Consider the following 18,221-nt stretch of genomic DNA (forward strand, 5'->3'; position numbering starts at 1 on the left):
AACGCGCTAAGCAATAATGTTTAGTGGTGCCAATAATAAAATAAAAAGAAATAACATAAATTAAATATGCAGTTAATGTATCGATGTCTTATTGCAATTAAATTTTCAATGAGTATTTGTAGTCTTACTTATTTTATACTTGTTATATTCATTATGTCGTTAAATTTATCCACTTTCATTTTTCGTTGCCCAAGTAACCTATACTGGACGACTGGACTGGATAAACGGGTAAACTGGCACGGGGTATCAAGTATCTCGGGCCGTCACACCATCGGTCACATATGTATCTCCCGATGTGCAACAGAACAGCTAATAAGCTGTAATAACATCAGGCACTAGGCCAAATTTCAATACAAGGTCAGAATGGCTAAAAGCCATGAAATCACATAATGGCATAATGCTATGTGCAGTACTGCTAACTGAACCTTATTGGCATGCCAAACTATCCAAACCAATCTTGTTAGATATACTAGGGCATTTGTCACTTTAAAATCTTTCAATTTTTGAATTTCAAGTTTTGGTGTTACTATTCCCTTCATTAGTCAACAAAAATGTTGACTTTTGTATAGAAAATAGGTACATTAGTTTTAACACTCCCAACATACCACATTTTGCATTCAAAATTTGTTGGCATTGATTACCAATACCATTTCTAAGCTTAAAATTAATGGAGCAGAATTTTCAGTTTTTATACCCTATTTTTACTATTCCATTAGTTACTGTTGCAGTGGGAATTTGAGAAAATGATAAACATGAAAGTTGTTTCTTATTTTGTCTAGTTGAATTTCTTTTTTTGAATCACTCTATTTGGAGTTTTGTAGCTCAAGTTATGATCCAAAAACCACAACTGGCCGGATTGAAAAATTTCAGGACTGACCATATCTACAGTGTAGTAAACAGTAACTTCAACTCCCTTGTTGGATAGGTTCTGGTCATAATTTGGGGTAGGTTCCTCCATGAAAGTTGTTGGTCTATATCTCATCTTGTTGCTGGTAAAAGTTCAGGTCAATTGGACCATTCTACACTGAGTTATGGCCAAATGAACAATCACTGTTCATTTGGTCATTCTGCAGAAACTGGTTGCAGGACACCCAGGTTGAGGCAAGTTTTTGGTCCACTTGGTTTGGTCTTTTGGGCATGGTTTCTTCACCAAAGTGGTGCCATTTTGTGTCTAGTTTCATGTCCAATTGGCCAAAAACCAATTGAACCTCTACAAGTTAAGTTATGGCTGTCCAAATAGGCTAGACTCACAGCCACACCTGCAGGTCACACAAGGTAGCCACATCAACCTCAAATCCCACAACCCAATTCACTTCATTTTTTATTCAAACCAAACCAAATGGTCACCAATTGACCATTAAAACCTACTTCCATCATCACAAGATCAAGTCTCATTCTTCAACCCAAACCCTAACTCAACAATTCAAAATCATGCATTATCATTGCATTTATCAATTCACTTATAAGTTACACTTTAAGGGCAGCCATACTTGCATGTTAGCTTCCCAAAAATTATCACCATATTACCCTAACCATGGCTGCCAAAATTTAGGGTTAGCATACCAATGTCTTTCATCAAATTTCTTGGTCATTTGCTCACCTATATAGTTCTTAAATATGAAATTAAAGTGAGATTCAAGGTTTAGGTCACTAACCTCTTATGGAGTGAATTTTTCCACTTGCTCAAAGTCTTGGTTTCCTTTTCTTTTTTCTCCCACAAGAATCACCAAGATGATAGAATGAATTTTTGTGTTAGCAATTAAGGTTTTTAGTGGAAGGGAGCTAGGAAAAATGGAGGGAGGAAGGTTTGTTAATGGTGGAATGTGGGGAGGTGAGTGAGACGTCTTGAAGAAGAAGAGGGCTGCTCTTTTTAGTTTCTAGAATTCTGCCTCCTTTATCCATTTTTATTACATTTTAATTGTCTTGCTTAATTGTGATTGGCCATAGCATTTTTAATTACCTAAGCATGACATCATAATTCCCAATTTAGCTCCTTTTTCTTTCTTTTCTTTTCTACCAAATTTCAATTTAATTTTTAGCAATATTTATTCATATTTTGTATCATAATAATTATTTACTTAACTGGACAAGTCGGCCAAAAATCACCTTTGAAGGCGAAATGACCAAAATGCCCTCCGTTTGGCTTAACGGGCTAAAATTGTCTGTACCGATTGAAAAATTTTTCTAAATATTTTCTTGGCATTCTAATGCCATAGGAACCTCAATAACCCTTCTCTGGAGTCCCAAAAATTATTTTATGAATTTTCCCCTAGGTCCAGGTCTCCTAGTTGCGAGAACTGCAACTTCCCACTGGGTTACCCATCGCTAGGGCACCGGCTCGTTCAACATAGTTGTATTTTATTTCTAAATTTTTTTCTAAATTTTTCTTATTAATATTTAAGTTAATTATGGTTTCTCACTTTAGTTTAAATATTTTTCCGGATGTTCTAGCTGTCCGGACCGACACTGGTCATCGAAACAGTAGAATGTACGGAGTTGCTATCGGGAGGGTGTTACAACTCTTCCCCTCTAATTTAAATTTCGTCCTCGAAATTTACCTGATGCAAACAGTTGAGGGAACTGTTGCCTCATCGTCTCTTCACTTTCCCAAGTTGCCTCTTTGGTGTTGTGGTGCCTACAAAGCACTTTCACTAGTGGAATCTGCTTATTCCTCAACTCTTTCACTTCCTGAGCCAGAATCTGTATGGGTTCTTCTTCATATGTCAAATCCGGTTGTACTTCAATTTCTTCCATGGAGATGACATGTGAAGGATCTGAGTGATATGTTCTTAGCATAGATACATGGAACACATTGTGGATCTTGTCTAGCTCTGGTGGTAAAGCTAGCCTATAGGCCACTGGACCCACACGTTCAATGATTTTATATGGGCCAATGAACCTAGGGCTTAACTTACCTTTTCTTCCAAACCTCAGTACCTTTTTCCACGGTGACACCTTGAGGAACACTTTATCGCCAACCGCATATTCTATTTCTTTTCTCTTCAAGTCGGCATAGGATTTCTGTCTGTCTGAGGCAACCTTCAGATTAGCTTTGATTAGTTTTACTTTCTCCTCAGTCTGTTTCACCAGGTCTGGTCCTACCAGTTTGTCTTCGCCCAATTCAGTCCAGCACACTGGAGTTCTACATTTTCTCCCATACAGTGCTTCATACGGGGCCATTTGGATGCTAGCTTGGTAGCTATTGTTGTATGCAAATTCTGCCAGTGGGAGGTATCTATCCCAACTTCCCTCAAACTCAATGACATAACTCCTCAGCATATCCTTAAGGACCTAACATATATTTCACGTTATTATTATCATTTTAGTTCAATATTTGTATTAATTCAATTGGTTCAATTGTTTACCTGGATTACTCTTTCTGATTGCCCATCCGTCTGAGGATGGAAAGCTGTGCTGAAGTGGAGTTGTGTAACCAAGGACTCATGCAACTTCTTCCAAAATCTCGATGTAAACCTTGAGTCTCGATCAGATATGATGGAAAGTGGAATTCCATGCAGTCTAACTATCTCACTGATATATAATTCTGTTAACTTCTCCGGTAGTAGTCGGTCCTAATCGGCGAGAAAGTGTCTTGACCGTCAATCTATCCACTATCACCCATACTGCATCATGTTTCTTCTGGGTGAGAGGTAGACCACTTACAAAATCCATGGTGACCCGATTCCATTTCCATTCAGGTATGCGTATAGGCTGTAGCAAACCTGATGGAACTTGATGTTCTGCCTTGACTTGCTGACATGTCAAGCATTTAGTCACATAGTCAGCTATGTCCTTCTTCATACTAGGCCACCAATACTGAAGCTTCAGATCATGATACATTTTTGTACTTCCTAGGTGCATAGCATAAACATTGGCATGTGCCTCTTTTAGAATATTGGCTTTTAATTCCCCATTATCTGGTACACATACTCTTCCTTTGTAGTATAGACACCCATCTGCTTTCACCTCATAGTCAGTTGCCTTCCCTTCTAGGATTTTTCTCATAATAGCCTTTAGCTTCTCATCTACCTTCTGCCCATCTAAAATCTGTTGTAACAGGTTTGGCCTCACTTGCAACTCAGCAAAATAGCTCCATCTCGAACCAAAGTTAGACGGGCATTCAATGATCTCAAAGCTGTGATGGATTTTCTACTCAAAGCATCTGCAACTACATTTGCTTTCCCAGGATGATAGTCAATTACACAATCATAATCCTTCAGGAACCCATTCCATCGTCTCTGTCTAAGGTTGAGCTCCTTCTGGGTTGGCAAGTATTTCAGGCTTTTGTGGTCTGTATAAATGTAGCACTTTTCACCATACAAGTAATGCCTCCATACCTTCAGTGCGAAGATAATTGCTGCAAGCTCTAGATCATGGGTAGGGTAATTCTGTTCATGTGGCCTTAGCTGCCTGGAAGCATAAGCGACCACCTTCCCCTCTTGCATCAATACACACCCTAACCCATTATGAGAGGCATCACTGTAGACCACAAAGTCCTTTCCTGACACTGGCTGTGTTAACACTGGTGCCTTTGTCAACATAGCCTTCAACTTCTCAAAACTTGTCCGACACTTGTCAGTCCAGTCAAATCTGACATTCTTGTGTAACAACTCGGTCATTGGAGCAGCTATTAGGGAAAATCCCTTCACAAATCTTTTGTAATACCCAGCTAGCCCCAAAAAGCTTCTGACCTCAGTTGTATTTCTGGGAGGCTTCCATTCCATCACTGCTTCTATTTTCTTGGGATCCACTCTAATCCCATCAGCTGACACTATGTGTCCAAGAAATGCAATCTCATTCAACTAGAAGTCACACTTGGACAACTTAGCATACAGCTTCTTTTCTCTCAGGGTTTGCAGAACAATCCTCAAATATTCATCATGTTCTTCCCTGGTCTTGGAATACACCAAAATATCATCAATAAAGACCACTACGAACCGATCTAGGTATGGATGGAAGATACAGTTCATAAGGTCCATGAATGCTGCTGGTGCATTTGTTAGGCCAAAGGGCATCACCAGAAACTCATAATGCCCATACCGTGTCCTGAATGCAGTCTTTGGCACATCTGCATCTTTCACACTCAACTGATGATACCCTGATCTGAGATCAATTTTAGAAAATACTCTTGCTCCTTTCAACTGATCAAACAGATCATCAATTCTAGGCAACGGATACTTATTCTTCACTGTCACTTTATTCAACTGCCGGTAATCAATACATAACCTCAAAGTCCCATCTTTCTTCTTTACAAATAGCACCGGAGCTCCCCATGGTGACACACTGGGGTGTATGAACCCCTTATCAAGCAACTCTTGCAACTGAGTCTTCAACTCCCTCAATTTAGTGGGTGCCATCCTATAAGGAGCAATGGAAATGGGTGCTGTACTCGGCATTCCCTCAATAGCAAACTCGACTTCCCTTTCTGGTGGCAAACCAGGCAATTCTTCAGGTAACACATCTGGGAAGTCTTTTACTGTGGGTATGTCACACAGATCTGGCTTAGCCTGCCTAGTATCCACCACATGTGCTAGGTAGGCCTCACAGCCTTTTCTCATCAGTTTTCTTGCAACTGTGGCTGAGATAACATTGGACAAGAAATCTGTCCTTTCCCCCACAACTGTAATCTCATTACCCTCAGGAGTTTTCAAAGAAATTCTCTTCAATTTACAATCAACTATTGCCTGATGATGTGACAACCAGTCCATTCCCAAAATCATGTCAAACTCGTGGAAAGGCAACTCAATTAGATCTGCCGAGAATTCATACCCCTGAATCCTTAACGGGCAACCCTTGTACACTTTGTTTACTACTACACTGTGGCCCAATGGATTAGTGACCAGAATGTCTTGGTCACTCTCCCCTACTAGTATCCCCCTTTCTATGGGTAGGTTGATGCAGATATATGAATGAGTGGATCCTAGATCCACCAATGCATGCACAGATGTAGTGTAGAGGGAGAACGTACCCCTGATGACGTCCAGGGCATCTTGCTCCTCCTGAGCTCTAATGGCATAAGCTCTTGCAGATGGTCTGCTCTTAGGCCTCTCTGTTGGCTCAGATGCAGGCCTCTGTGATGGTCCCACTGCCTCAGATTTGCCAGATTTCCTACCCCTTTGTGGTGCAGGAGCAGGTCTGTCTGCTTGTGTTGGAGCAGCTGTAGTAGTTCTGCGTGGACAGTTCCTCAGCTGATGCTCTGTCGACCCACACCTTAGGCAGGCACCAATCACTCTCCAACACTCCCCCTTATGCCACTTCAGGCAATGTGGACATGCAGAAGATGCTGGGGCTGGTCCCCTGAACCCCATCCCTGGAGAGCTGCCCACTGATGGTGTGGACTGACCTCTCCTAGGGGTAAACTGTGGCCCGGCCTCGAGATCGACCACGACCTTGTGATTGACTGAACTCGTGCGATGGACCCTTGAACTTCTTCCCGGATCGAGATGAACTAAACCGACTGGGCCCCTCTTCTCGCTCTCTCTCTCCAGTCCGCTCACTTATTCTTACTTTTTCAACTTTTATTGCAGCTTCCACTAACTTGGTGAAGTCGGTGATTCCCAAGGCAGTGATCATGATCTTTATGTTGGTATTTAATCCCTTTTCAAATCTCTTACACCTTTCAACCTCATTAGGGACTATCTCCCTTCTGTAGCGGCTCAATCTGACGAATTCCTTTTCATACTTGGTCACTGTTAGCTATCTCTGCCTCAGGTTAATGAACTCTTTTCTTCTCTCTTCCAGGTATACACTACCCACATATTTTTTCTTGAATTCGGAGAGGAAGAAGTCCTAAGTTATTACTTCTGGCTGCACTTCACTGGACACCGTATCCCACCATTCATATGCATCATCTTGCAATAGAGATACAACAGCTTCTAGATTTTGTTCAGGAGTGCAGTGGAGTTGTTTTAAAACTCTACCTGTTCTATTCAACCAATTTTTGGCTGCAACAGAATCATCTTCTCTCTTTCCAAAGAAGTCCACTGCTCCAAATTTTCTTAGTCTTTCCAGGTGTGATTTCTGCTGTGGAGGTGGTGGTGGTGGTGGTGCTGGCATTACCCTAGCCATTTGTCTGAAGAATTCGGCCATTTGCTGGAACATGGCCTGTGGAGGCCGAAAGCTCGCTTGAGTCAAGTGAGTAGGTTCTCCCCTACCCCCAGTCTCAGCTGCTGCAGGTGGAGCATGACTCTCCACTTCCTCCTCAACTGCTCTCTGTGATGTAGGGTCCATATCCTATTCAAAATAACAAAGACAAACAGATCTGCATTAGTGTCACCTCAACTCTTACAAATGCAGTGCATGGTATGGACTCAATCTAGGCCCAGAAACGCCTAAACCGTGCTCTGATACCACTAAATGTGACACCCCTTACCCGTCTACAGTATATCCGAGTAAGATATGTCACACGGTGTACCGGAACACTCTATTTTATCTCAATCATTTTTTATTCTTCCTTAATTTATTTTTATTATAGTTTTGAATATAACTTGTGAAATATAACTTATTTAAGTCATTTATTGAAATTATAATTTATTTGAGGTTTCGAAAATTTTATAGAAAATCCGGCAGAGTACCGGCTAAAAATGGAGAAAACAGTTCTTCGGAACCTGTGAAAAACACTTCCAATAATCATTTCCAGTAATCCCAACTCCATTTCATCATCAAAATCTCAATATGTTTTTCATCAACATTTCCATTTCTCAATCATTCATCTCATATTATAATCATGTAAAAGTCATAAATAAATATTCACTTTTTCATTCACAAACACAATATCTAATATTTACATTAATACCAAAATACATTACATAAGTTTCAATTACATATGAGGAAGTAAAATTTAATTACAAAATATCAAAATAAAACCTAGTGTCCTACCAATGCACTGATGACGGTGAGGTGACACGGACACTATGCAGAGCTACAGGAGGTCTCACCCAGTCTGTGGTCTACTGGGCTCTCGGTCAGTATCTCCAGAACCTACGCGTGGCAAAAGCAACGCGCTAAGCAATAATGCTTAGTGGTGCCAATAATAAAATAAAAAGAAATAACAGAAATTAAATATGCAGTGAATGTATCGATGTCTTATTGCAATTAAATTTTCAATGAGCATTTGTAGTCTTACTTATTTTGTACTTGTTATATTCATTATGTCGTTAAATTTATCCACTTTCATTTTTGGTTGCCCAAGTAACCTATACTGGACGACTGGACTGGATAAACGGGTAAATTGGCACTGGGTATCAAGTATCTCGGGCCGTCACACCATCGGTCACATATGTATCTCCCGGCAGCAACAGCCTAATAAGTCAGTAATAACATCAGGCACTAGGCCAAATTTCAATACAAGGTCAGAATGGCTAAAAGCCATGAAATCACAGAAATGGCATAATGCCATGTGCAGTACTGCTAACTGAACCCTATTGGCATGCCAAACTATCCAAAACAATCTTGTTAGGTATACTAGGGCATTTGTCACTTTAAAATCTTTCAATTTTTGAATTTCAAGTTTTGGTGTTACTATTCCCTTCATTAGTCAACAAAAATGTTGACTTTTATATAGAAAATAGGTACATTGGTTTTAACACTCCCAACATACCACATTTTGCATTCAAAATTTGTTGGCATTGATTACCAATACCATTTCTAAGCTTAAAATTAATGGAGCAGAATTTTCAGTTTTTATACCCTATCTTTACTGTTCCATTAGTTACTGTTGCAGTGGGAATTTGAGAAAATGATAAACATGAAAGTTGTTCCTTATTTTGTCTAGTTGAATTTCTTTTTTTGGAATCACTCCATTTGGAGTTTTGTAGCTCAAGTTAGGGTCCAAAAACCACAACTGGCCGGATTGAAAAATTTCAGGACTGACCATATCTACAGTGCAGTAAATAGTAAATTCAACTCCCTTGTTGGATAGGTTCTGATCATAATTTGGGGTAGGTTCCTTCATGAAAGTTGTTGTTCTATATCTCAGCTTGTTGCTGGTAAAATTTCAGGTCAATTGGACCATTCTACACTGAGTTATGGCCAAATGAACAATTACTGTTCATTTGGTCATTCTGCAGAAACTGGTTGCAGGACACCTGGGTTGAGGCGAGTTTTTGGTCCACTTGGTTTGGTCTTTTGGGCATGGTTTCTTCACCAAAGTGGTGCCATTTTGTGTCTAGTTTCATGTCCAATTAGCCAAACACCAATTGAACCTCTTCAAGTTAAGTTATGGCTGTCCAAACAGGCTGGACTCACAGCCACACCTGCAGGTCATACAAGGCAGCCACATTAACCTTAAATCCCACTACCCAATTCACTTCATTTTTTATTCAAACCAAACCAAATGGTCACTAATTGACCATTAAAACCTACTTCCATCATCACAAGATCAAGTCTCATTCTTCAACCCAAACCCTAACTCAACAATTCAAAATCATGCATTATCATTGCATTTATCAATTCACTTATAAGTTACACTTTAAGGGCAGCCATACTTGCATGTTAGCTCCCCAAAAATTATCACCATATTACCCTAACCATGGCTGCCAAAATTTAGGTTTAGCATACCAATGTCTTTCATCAAATTTCTTGGTCATTTGCTCGCCTATATAGTTCTTAAACATGAAATTAAAGTGAGATTCAAGGTTTAGGTCACTAACCTCTTATGGAGTGAATTTTTCCACTTGCTCAAAGTCTTGGTTTCCTTTTCTTTTTTCTCCCACAAGAATCACCAAGATGATAGAATGAATTTTTGTGTTAGCAATTAAGGTTTTTAGTGGAAGGGAGCTAGGAAAAATGGAGGGAGGAAGGTTTGTTAATGGTGGAATGTGGGGAGGTGAGTGAGACGTCTTGAAGAAGAAGAGGGCTGCTCTTTTTAGTTTCTAGAATTCTGCCTCCTTTATCCATTTTTATTGCATTTTAATTGTCTTGCTTAATTGTGATTGGCCATAGCATTTTTAATTACCTAAGCATGACATCATATTTCCCAATTTAGCTCCTTTTTCTTTCTTCTCTTTTCTACCAAATTTCAATTTAATTTTTAGCAATATTTATTCATATTTTGTGTCATAATAATTATTTACTTAATTGGACAAGTCGGCCAAAAATCACCTTTGAAGGCGAAATGACCAAAATGCCCTCCGTTTGGCTTAACGGGCTAAAATTGTCTGTACCGATTGAAAAATTTTTCTAAATATTTTCTTGGCATTCTAATGTCATAGGAACCTCAATAACCCTTCTCTGGAGTCCCAAAAATTATTTTATGAAATTTCCCCTAGGTTTAGGTCTCCTAGTTGCGAGAACCGCAACTTCCCACTGGGTTACCCATCGCTAGGGCACCAGCTCGTTCAACATAGTTGTATTTTATTTCTAAAATTTTTTCTAAATTTTTCTTATTAATATTTTAGTTAATTATGGTTCCTCACTTTAGTTTAAATATTTTTCCGGACGTTTTAGCTGTCCGGACCGACACTGGTCATCGAAACAGTAGAATGTACGGAGTTGCTATCGGGAGGGTGTTACAGAGCTATAACTCTTATGAAGACACTAAAGCTCAGGAATGACCAGAACTAAGTCAAATTATTTTCCCAAGTTAGGGTACTAAATCTGCCAGAATTGAATTTGACCTAAAAATGACCTAAATTTGCATTGAAAATACAATTTGTCCAGTTTTAGTAAATTGACCATATCTTGGTCTATACAATTCAGAATGACCTGAAATCAGTGCCAAAAGTTCAATAAGACATAGAGCTATAAATTTGTTTCTTTGATCAGAATCTAAAAACCAAGGAAAAAAGGACATTTAGCTAGATTAATCTAGCATACCAAAAGTGAAAAAATGACAATACTATACAATAAAGCATAGAAATAAAATTGGCAATAAATGCCAACTTGTGAGAAATGTACAATGTACTATATTGGCATCATATTAAAATGCAAATTGTGACATGTTGATACTAGAATCAACTTATCCATGATGTATAAAAAGGTCAACATGTTCGTTGACTAGTGAAAGGTATAATGACGTATAAACCCTAAAAATAAAGAATTAAATATGTAATCTTGTAATATGCCCTAGTTTGCCTAGTTGACTACTTTGGATAGATTAGCATGCCAATAGGGTTCTGACAGCTGTATTGTAAATGGCATCGTGCCATGTTGTGTTTTATGGTTTATTATGCCGCACTATGATTTTAATAGCCTATGGCTATAAAGATTGTGTTATTATACTTGGTTGATTGATTATATGGCTTCTTAGCCCCACTGTTTGCATACTAGGAGATACTTCGTGATTAATGGTGTGACGGCTTGAGGTATTAGGTACCCAGTGCTATTTTATCCACTGTTTGCAAGCGAGAGATAATTTGTGACTGATGGTGTGACGACCCGAGGAACTAGGTACCCAGTGCTATTTTATCCGTTTATTCAGTCTAGTCAGTGTATAGGCTACACGGGTAGTTAATTTAAACATGATTAAATTCAGGCAGCTAAATTAAGTTTATTGACCTATAGTACAACCAAAGTAAGCAAAAATGAAATATTAGCAAATAAAGATAGAAACAGAAATAAAAGAATAATCTTAGTAAAGATTACTGAAATATTAGTCTGCAAAGAATATCGACACCATGAATTCATAAATAATTATTTTATTTTATTTTAGTTTATTTCTCTTTATAATTGGCACCATTAAACAGAATTGCTTAGCGCGTTGCTTTTGTAACGCGTAGGTATTGGAGACATAGCTGGGGAGCCCAGCCGATCTATGACTGGGTGAGAGATCAAATCTGTACAGGAGTCCAGAGTCATCTGCACTGCATTGCATACATGGTAGGACTTAGAGATTTTTGTGTTTTGTCTTTCTATTGTATTTTGAAATTTGGCCCTGTATTTTGTAATATGATGAAAGCTTTAAAGTTTGTAATAATTTGTACATATTAAATAACATGGAATTTTCTGGATGTATTTAAATTATTATGGAACTATTTAATGACTATGAAAGTCTATTGACTTTACTGAGAAATTGAGACTGTGAATGAAATTGTGATTTTGAGAATCTCAGATAAGACTGCTTTTAACAAAGTGTAAGAATATTTGTCCAATTTACAGACGACATTTTACCAGATTTTTATTAAAAATTTTGCAACACTCAGTTTTATCAAAACATAAAATAATAAACAATCATGATGTAAATTTCACACAACGGTTTTCTAAACCAAATTGAGTATTCAAAAAGTAAGATAACCACAGATTAGGTGCTGTGGCATGCCTTGTGGCACACCTTGCTCAGCTACACTGTAGACGGGTGAGAGGTGTTACAACTCATGTATGCTAGCTAGCCCATGTGTTCCCCATTAGCCTTTAGTTATTGGGATGAATTGGAAATTTGTGTCATATTCTAAACTGTGCGATTTTCAGCAAACTTGTGTTTTATGATTGTTTAGAATAAAATGTGATTTTTATTAAATAATTCTCTTGGTTTAGAAATATTGTAATATTTTACATGTGTTTGAAATTGATTAAGTTTTGATAAATTATGATTTATATTAAGCTTTAAAATTTTAAGTTGTGCACTACTGAGTGTAATACTCAGGGATGACTTATTTATGCTGTCGCAGGTAAGAGTAAGAAGAGGACTATTGAGTGGCTTACTGGTAGTGGTAGCTGGAGTAGTTGTGATTTGATTCCGGATATAAACAAGTATACCCTTGTAAATCGTTTTGATGTATTTTGTATTTATATGCATTTGTATAGACATTGAGCAGTTGTATAAAAAGTCTTGTATAACATTTTGAATTTGTAAATATTGTAATTTTATTTCTTTTGTAACTTTAACTATGTAATTCTGGTAACATAAACTCCCTTGATTTTCATGAATAAATATTGATTCCTTTTGAGATGAGAATGAGAAGATGATTGTGAAATAATGGGAATGTTGAGATTTAATTTTGTGCACTATCATAAATTGTTTGTTTTACAGATGAATAGAAGAATTGTTTTCTTGAATTTTAGCTGTTATCATGCCGAAATTTTTATAAAATTCTAAAAATGCCAAATTAATTCAAAATAAAATTTATGGCATAAACCTCATTTAAAAGCACTTCAATAACTATTTATTATTACTTCGAACTTTAAAATGAATTAAATTTGTTTTAAAATCTCTTGTAGTATATTTAATAGATTATCGGGAGGCGAAATTCGGTAATTTATTAGATATGCTATGGAATCATGTCATGCCTTACAGAGGGGTAAGGTGTGACACCATCTCTATGGTTCACTGTGTAAAGACTTTTCATTCACTCTCAAGTTTCATTTTCCTTACTTTAATATATTAAAGAATCAAATTTCAAGTAGGCTTTTTATTTCTCTTACACATTTATTCTCTTTTACTAATTTATTATTCTCTACCTTTTCCTTCTTGATTTATATTTTATTCAATAATTGTTAATTCCATTTATAAGTTATTGAGCTTTAACATTTAACATAACTAGATGGAAAAATTGAAATTTTTTTTATTGATTTTAATTACCTATTTTGTGTTTTGTTTTTATAATTATATTATTATTCTCTATCTTTTCCTTTTGATTCTATGTTCTATTATGTAATTGTTTGAAATTTAACATGAATAGATGAAATCTTTTATTATTATTTTTTAACTTTGTGTTTTGTTGTGATAATTATCTGCATGTAGAATTGTAAACTTACAGAATTTTTAATGAAATTTGAGATTATCCTATATATATATATATGTGTATGTGTGAATTGTGAACTAACATATACATTTTTAAAAAACTCAGGTTAATAAAATTAACAAGCTAATATCATAGATAAGAGTAATATATTGATACATATTTTATAAAAAAAAAGGGTTTTCAAAATTTAGAATATAACATTTCAACTCTAATTAAAAGTGACCACTCATTTGAGGAAAATTCTAATTCAATTTTTGAACATAAGCCAGCTCTTATTGAGAATTCTTGGTATTCTTTATGTTTTTTCAATCAATTTTGCATTCTATGTGTTTCTTAAAAAGGATAATTATTGTTTAGCTGCATATTAGTTCCATGTGTTTTCTCCAATCAATTTTGCATTCTGTAATTGTTAGGTTGAAGTGGGAGCGTCAATGGTGGAGGAAGACATGAAATGATTGTGTTAAAATTATTGAGTAATATAAATTATCATCCTTATACTCTTTTTTTAAGGCCTCTCATGATGAATTTTTTGTTCTTTTTTTTAATTATTTTTTTATTTGAATATATATATATATATATATATATATATATATATATATATATATATATATATATATATATAAGTTTAATTTAGTACATTTTTAATTTTTTATTTAAATTAATTTAAAAATTTTAATTTAAACTCAATTTAGTAAAAAAAAGAAATTTAATTTTTTTATTTTTAAATTTAAATCATGAAATTAAAAATTAAAAAATTAAATTTATTAAATTTAATTTAAATAAAAAATTAAAAAATTTACACTATAAATTTTAATTTTTGAATTAAATTGAGATTAAAATAAAACTTTTAATAATATTTAGTATGGCATATTTAATTGTTTCTTAAAATTTTCTTTTTTAGTTATTTATTTAAAATTTTTGGGTTTGGGTTCGATTAGCCGACACCTTTTCAAATTTTCAATAAAAAGTACAATAAAATAAATTGGGCTTAGGATGTGTGCGAGTAGTCATATAAAATTGGGAAAGCAAAATATATTTTGTAATCGGATTTGGGTAGTTCATAAATCGGGTTCCGATATCCTACCCGTTACCCAAAGCTAGTAATTCCCCCTCCTCAAAATATAGCCAATAAGTTTTGGCGGGAAATCAGAAAGCGTTAATTACTAATTAGCCCATCTCTCTCTCTCTCTCCTGCTTCTACAGATGGTAGAGAAAAACCCTAGCACGAAATGGGTCCAGGAAAGACATAGAAGTACTCAGCGCTAACAACAAAGAAATCGAACTCAAATCAATAATGCTCGCAGCAGCCTGCCAAGCATTGTATTCAACATTTCTTCTAGCGCCACGCCCAAAACGCTCTTTTAGCCTCTCAATATTTCACCTGCAAATTCTCGATATTCCACACTTTTATAGCCAGCGTAAGTTCCTGTGAAATTCCCTTACATATTTTAGATCGAATGATTTGTTGTTATCATTTTTTAGTTTTTTTCTTTGGATTCATTTGGATTCTCACTAGGCAAGCTGCAGACTTGGATGAAATCAGAATAAAATTGAACCTTGCTTTAATATGATTGTAACAATTACAGGGGTAAAAGATATGGCATTTCGGGAATCCAATCTGCATCTTTCACATAAATTGAAATATTTAGATTTTAAGACCAGGCAAATCTGTAGTGCTTGCTAATTTGAAATTAGTTTCTCTCCGGAGATTATTATGGCTTTCCCATTTGCTTAATTTAATCTCGGTTAAATTGCTGTGCTCAAATTAGCCAATTTTCAATTTATTCATAATTTTCGATTTAAGTTCAATTTAGCCCAAAAATTAAAATTCTTGATTTCTTTATTTAAACAAAAAAATCTAACAAATTTAATTTCTTGATTTTTGAACAAAATATCTTGATTTCTTAATTTAACCCATAAATCAAAATTTCAATTTCTTTATTTATGTACTAAATTGAACATGCCAATAAGTACAATCTCTATAGTGGCTATAAAGAAATTTCTTTTGCTAGTATTTTTTTAATCTTTATTATGTTTCAGTTGTCCAGTCAGCAATTAATGGCACATATTTAGTAGTTCTCTACTCTGTCTTGTAGTATTGTCTTAAAGCAAGTTAGCATTCTAGTGTTATTTTTGCAACTCAGAATGGATTACTCTCTCCTATTCCCTTTGGCAGACTGAAGATCCATATTTAAGTTTTTATCCTTCTTTGCTAAGTGCAAATTATGGATCAAGCAGAGATGGGCTGCAGCGGAGCAGAAGCAGTGTTAAATCTTCGACCCAACTCTTCAGTTGCTATTGCCTATCACCCTCACTTTGGTTCTTATGATGATCTGATGCTTCTTGAGCTTGATGAAAAACTCCTCCCAGATGTACTCCAACAAAGGTAATTTGTTTTGGGAATTCATTTAATATCTGACTTCTAGTCATTCAGTTAAGGGTTTTATTTTTTGTAGAGTAACTTTAAGAGGTCAGCCAGATGAAGATGCAGTTCTTTGCACTCAGTCAAAAACTTATGCCATAAAGTTTGTTGGAACTTCTAATTCTTCATTCCTCATACCTCCATCAGATCAATCTGCATTGTGTGAAAATTCACAAGTTAGTGACGACAAAGTTTATGGCCAGGTAGGCCAGCAACGACTTGCACCCGTCATTAAGGTTGCACCTGGTAACATGGAGCTTATTGAAATTTCTCCTAGGCTTGACAAACTTAAGTTACTTCTATCAGAGAATCCTTATGGGTCTGAGGAAGTCCTGGAAGTGGAGGATTTGTATGAGGGAAAAAATAAAACTGGATTGTATAGGTGGGATGATCTTGTTGAAAGGGTTCAGGCTAGTAATGATGAATTGAGGGCTGGATTACTGGCCCTTTCAGCTGTAGAGATTGAAGGGTATTGGAGAATTGTGGAGGAAAAATACATGGACATGATTCTAAGGATGCTTTTGCACAATTCTGTATTGAATGACTGGTCATTAGATGCACTTGATGAAGCTGAGGTTGTAAGGGTGCTAGCATCAGATGGATTTCCACACAAGCTTGCCCTCCATTGTTTGGATGTTTATGGCAGTAAGATGGATGAGGATGTGTGTGCAAATTATATTTGGAAGTTAAATGGGAGGAGAGTATGTGTGCATTTTGCAAGAGAAATCTTGAAAGCAGGGAAAAGGAAGATGGAAAATTTTATGGTGGAATGGTTGAAACAGATTCCAGATGGCATGCAGGCAAGTTTTGATATGTTGGAAGGGGAAGTCTTAACGGAGAAGCTTGGTGTTGAGACATGGGTTCGTGCCTTTAGTGTTTCTTCACTGCCCTCAACTCCTGCTGAGCGTTTTTCCATTCTCTTTAGAGAGCGATCAAAATGGGAGTGGAAGGATTTACATCCATACATCAGGTTCACTTATGTTTCATTTTATTCTTTTCCTTTTTTTCCTTTATCTCATATTAGAAGGGATTTCATTTTCCTGGATGCAATTTATTCTGTAGGGATCTAAAGGTACCTGGTCTTTCTTCAGAAGCATTGTTGCTCAAGTACACTCGAAGAACACAACCAAGCCTAGATGCAGAACCTGTTTTTAGTGCAAGATAGTGCAAAAATGTTTTCTTCTTGGTTTGGCAAGGCATTTTCTGTGCAACTCCCAAGTGTTTCAAATTGTGCATGCGTTGTTTGTTAGTATTCTTTGATTCAACAAACTTCACATACAGGTTTATGCGTGGCACGTCTTATAATGTTCATTTTAGATCGAAGGACACTATCAATGTGTTTCAAATCCAAATATAATGTAGTGAACCAAAATGAAAATGTGAGTGAATCTGTTGCATAATTTAGTTTTGCTTCAGTTTTGATTGGGCTTTTATAACAGTTAAACCTTTTGCTGGGCTACTCTAAAAAGATCAAAAACTGATTAATACCTCAGTGGCAAAACGGTTCCCATGCTTAACGCACAAGAGTCGCAACTGTAGAGTTCACTTAGCAAGTGCTCTTATGTGCTGGCATTGTTGAAGATCTTCAAGCCCTCAGATTCAACTTCCAAGCTTGATTCTGCAGATTTAACAATAAATATCACAGAATAAACTATAAATATTTGTGAAATAACCTTTTAAATTAAATTTCTTTAGAAACACTCTGAAGTGGACACTATACAACAATTCTAATTCAAGGCAAGAAAATGAGGAATGGATATAACAAAGATCTCAAGGGCATCACATCCCTGTGGAAACAACACAAACTGCAATTGGATGGCTCTAACTGAAAAAATCTCAATTGGATGGTGGTTCAAATAAGTAGAAAATATTCTAAAAATAAGACACTTCGTAAGGAGTAAAATAAGCAAAATCGTCTTGGTAGAAGAAAATGCTAGTCATAAACCAAAACAAGTGCGTCCAGTCCTTTCACATCTCCATTCAGTCATTTCAACAAACACATAGCTTAGCATAAATGTCAGGCTCATTTTGACTTGTATACTTCATGTGAATATTTGATTACCAAAATAAACACTTCTTAAAAACCATTTTTTCCCTCAATTTCTTAGCAACTAAATACG

At 36.1% G+C, this 18,221-nt stretch overlaps 1 protein-coding gene across 4 annotated transcripts; it reads left to right on the forward strand.

The window, feature by feature from the left end:
• Positions 1-14,860: 14,860 nt before the first annotated feature.
• On the forward strand, positions 14,861-17,516 carry LOC110664114 (uncharacterized). 4 transcript variants are annotated; one of them, XM_021823655.2, is made up of 4 exons: positions 14,861-15,097; positions 15,918-16,065; positions 16,136-17,071; positions 17,164-17,516. In XM_021823655.2, exons 1-4 carry the CDS (start codon positions 14,974-14,976, stop codon positions 17,264-17,266), a joined length of 1,311 nt encoding a protein of 436 aa, XP_021679347.2. In that variant the 5' UTR covers positions 14,861-14,973; the 3' UTR covers positions 17,267-17,516. The 4 variants fall into 4 exon arrangements, with proteins under 4 accessions (XP_021679347.2, XP_021679348.2, XP_021679349.2 ...); XM_021823656.2 differs by having other exon boundaries at positions 17,193-17,516; XM_021823657.2 differs by having other exon boundaries at positions 14,957-15,097; positions 15,856-16,065.
• The last annotated feature ends 705 nt before the right edge of the window (positions 17,517-18,221 follow it).

Source organism: Hevea brasiliensis, chromosome 9 (assembly GCF_030052815.1).
Source record: "Hevea brasiliensis isolate MT/VB/25A 57/8 chromosome 9, ASM3005281v1, whole genome shotgun sequence".
NCBI classification, from domain to species: domain Eukaryota; kingdom Viridiplantae; phylum Streptophyta; class Magnoliopsida; order Malpighiales; family Euphorbiaceae; genus Hevea; species Hevea brasiliensis.

Bases quoted from the DNA above. Each gene is read 5' to 3' on its own strand.
- LOC110664114 (XM_021823655.2), top strand. From the start codon at position 14,974: ATGCTCGCAGCAGCCTGCCAAGCATTGTATTCAACATTTCTTCTAGCG. The intron at 15,098-15,917 runs GTAAGTTCCTGT...TGGATCAAGCAG, and splicing joins TCCACACTTTTATAGCCAGC to AGATGGGCTGCAGCGGAGCA. The intron at 17,072-17,163 runs GTTCACTTATGT...TTTATTCTGTAG, and splicing joins GATTTACATCCATACATCAG to GGATCTAAAGGTACCTGGTC.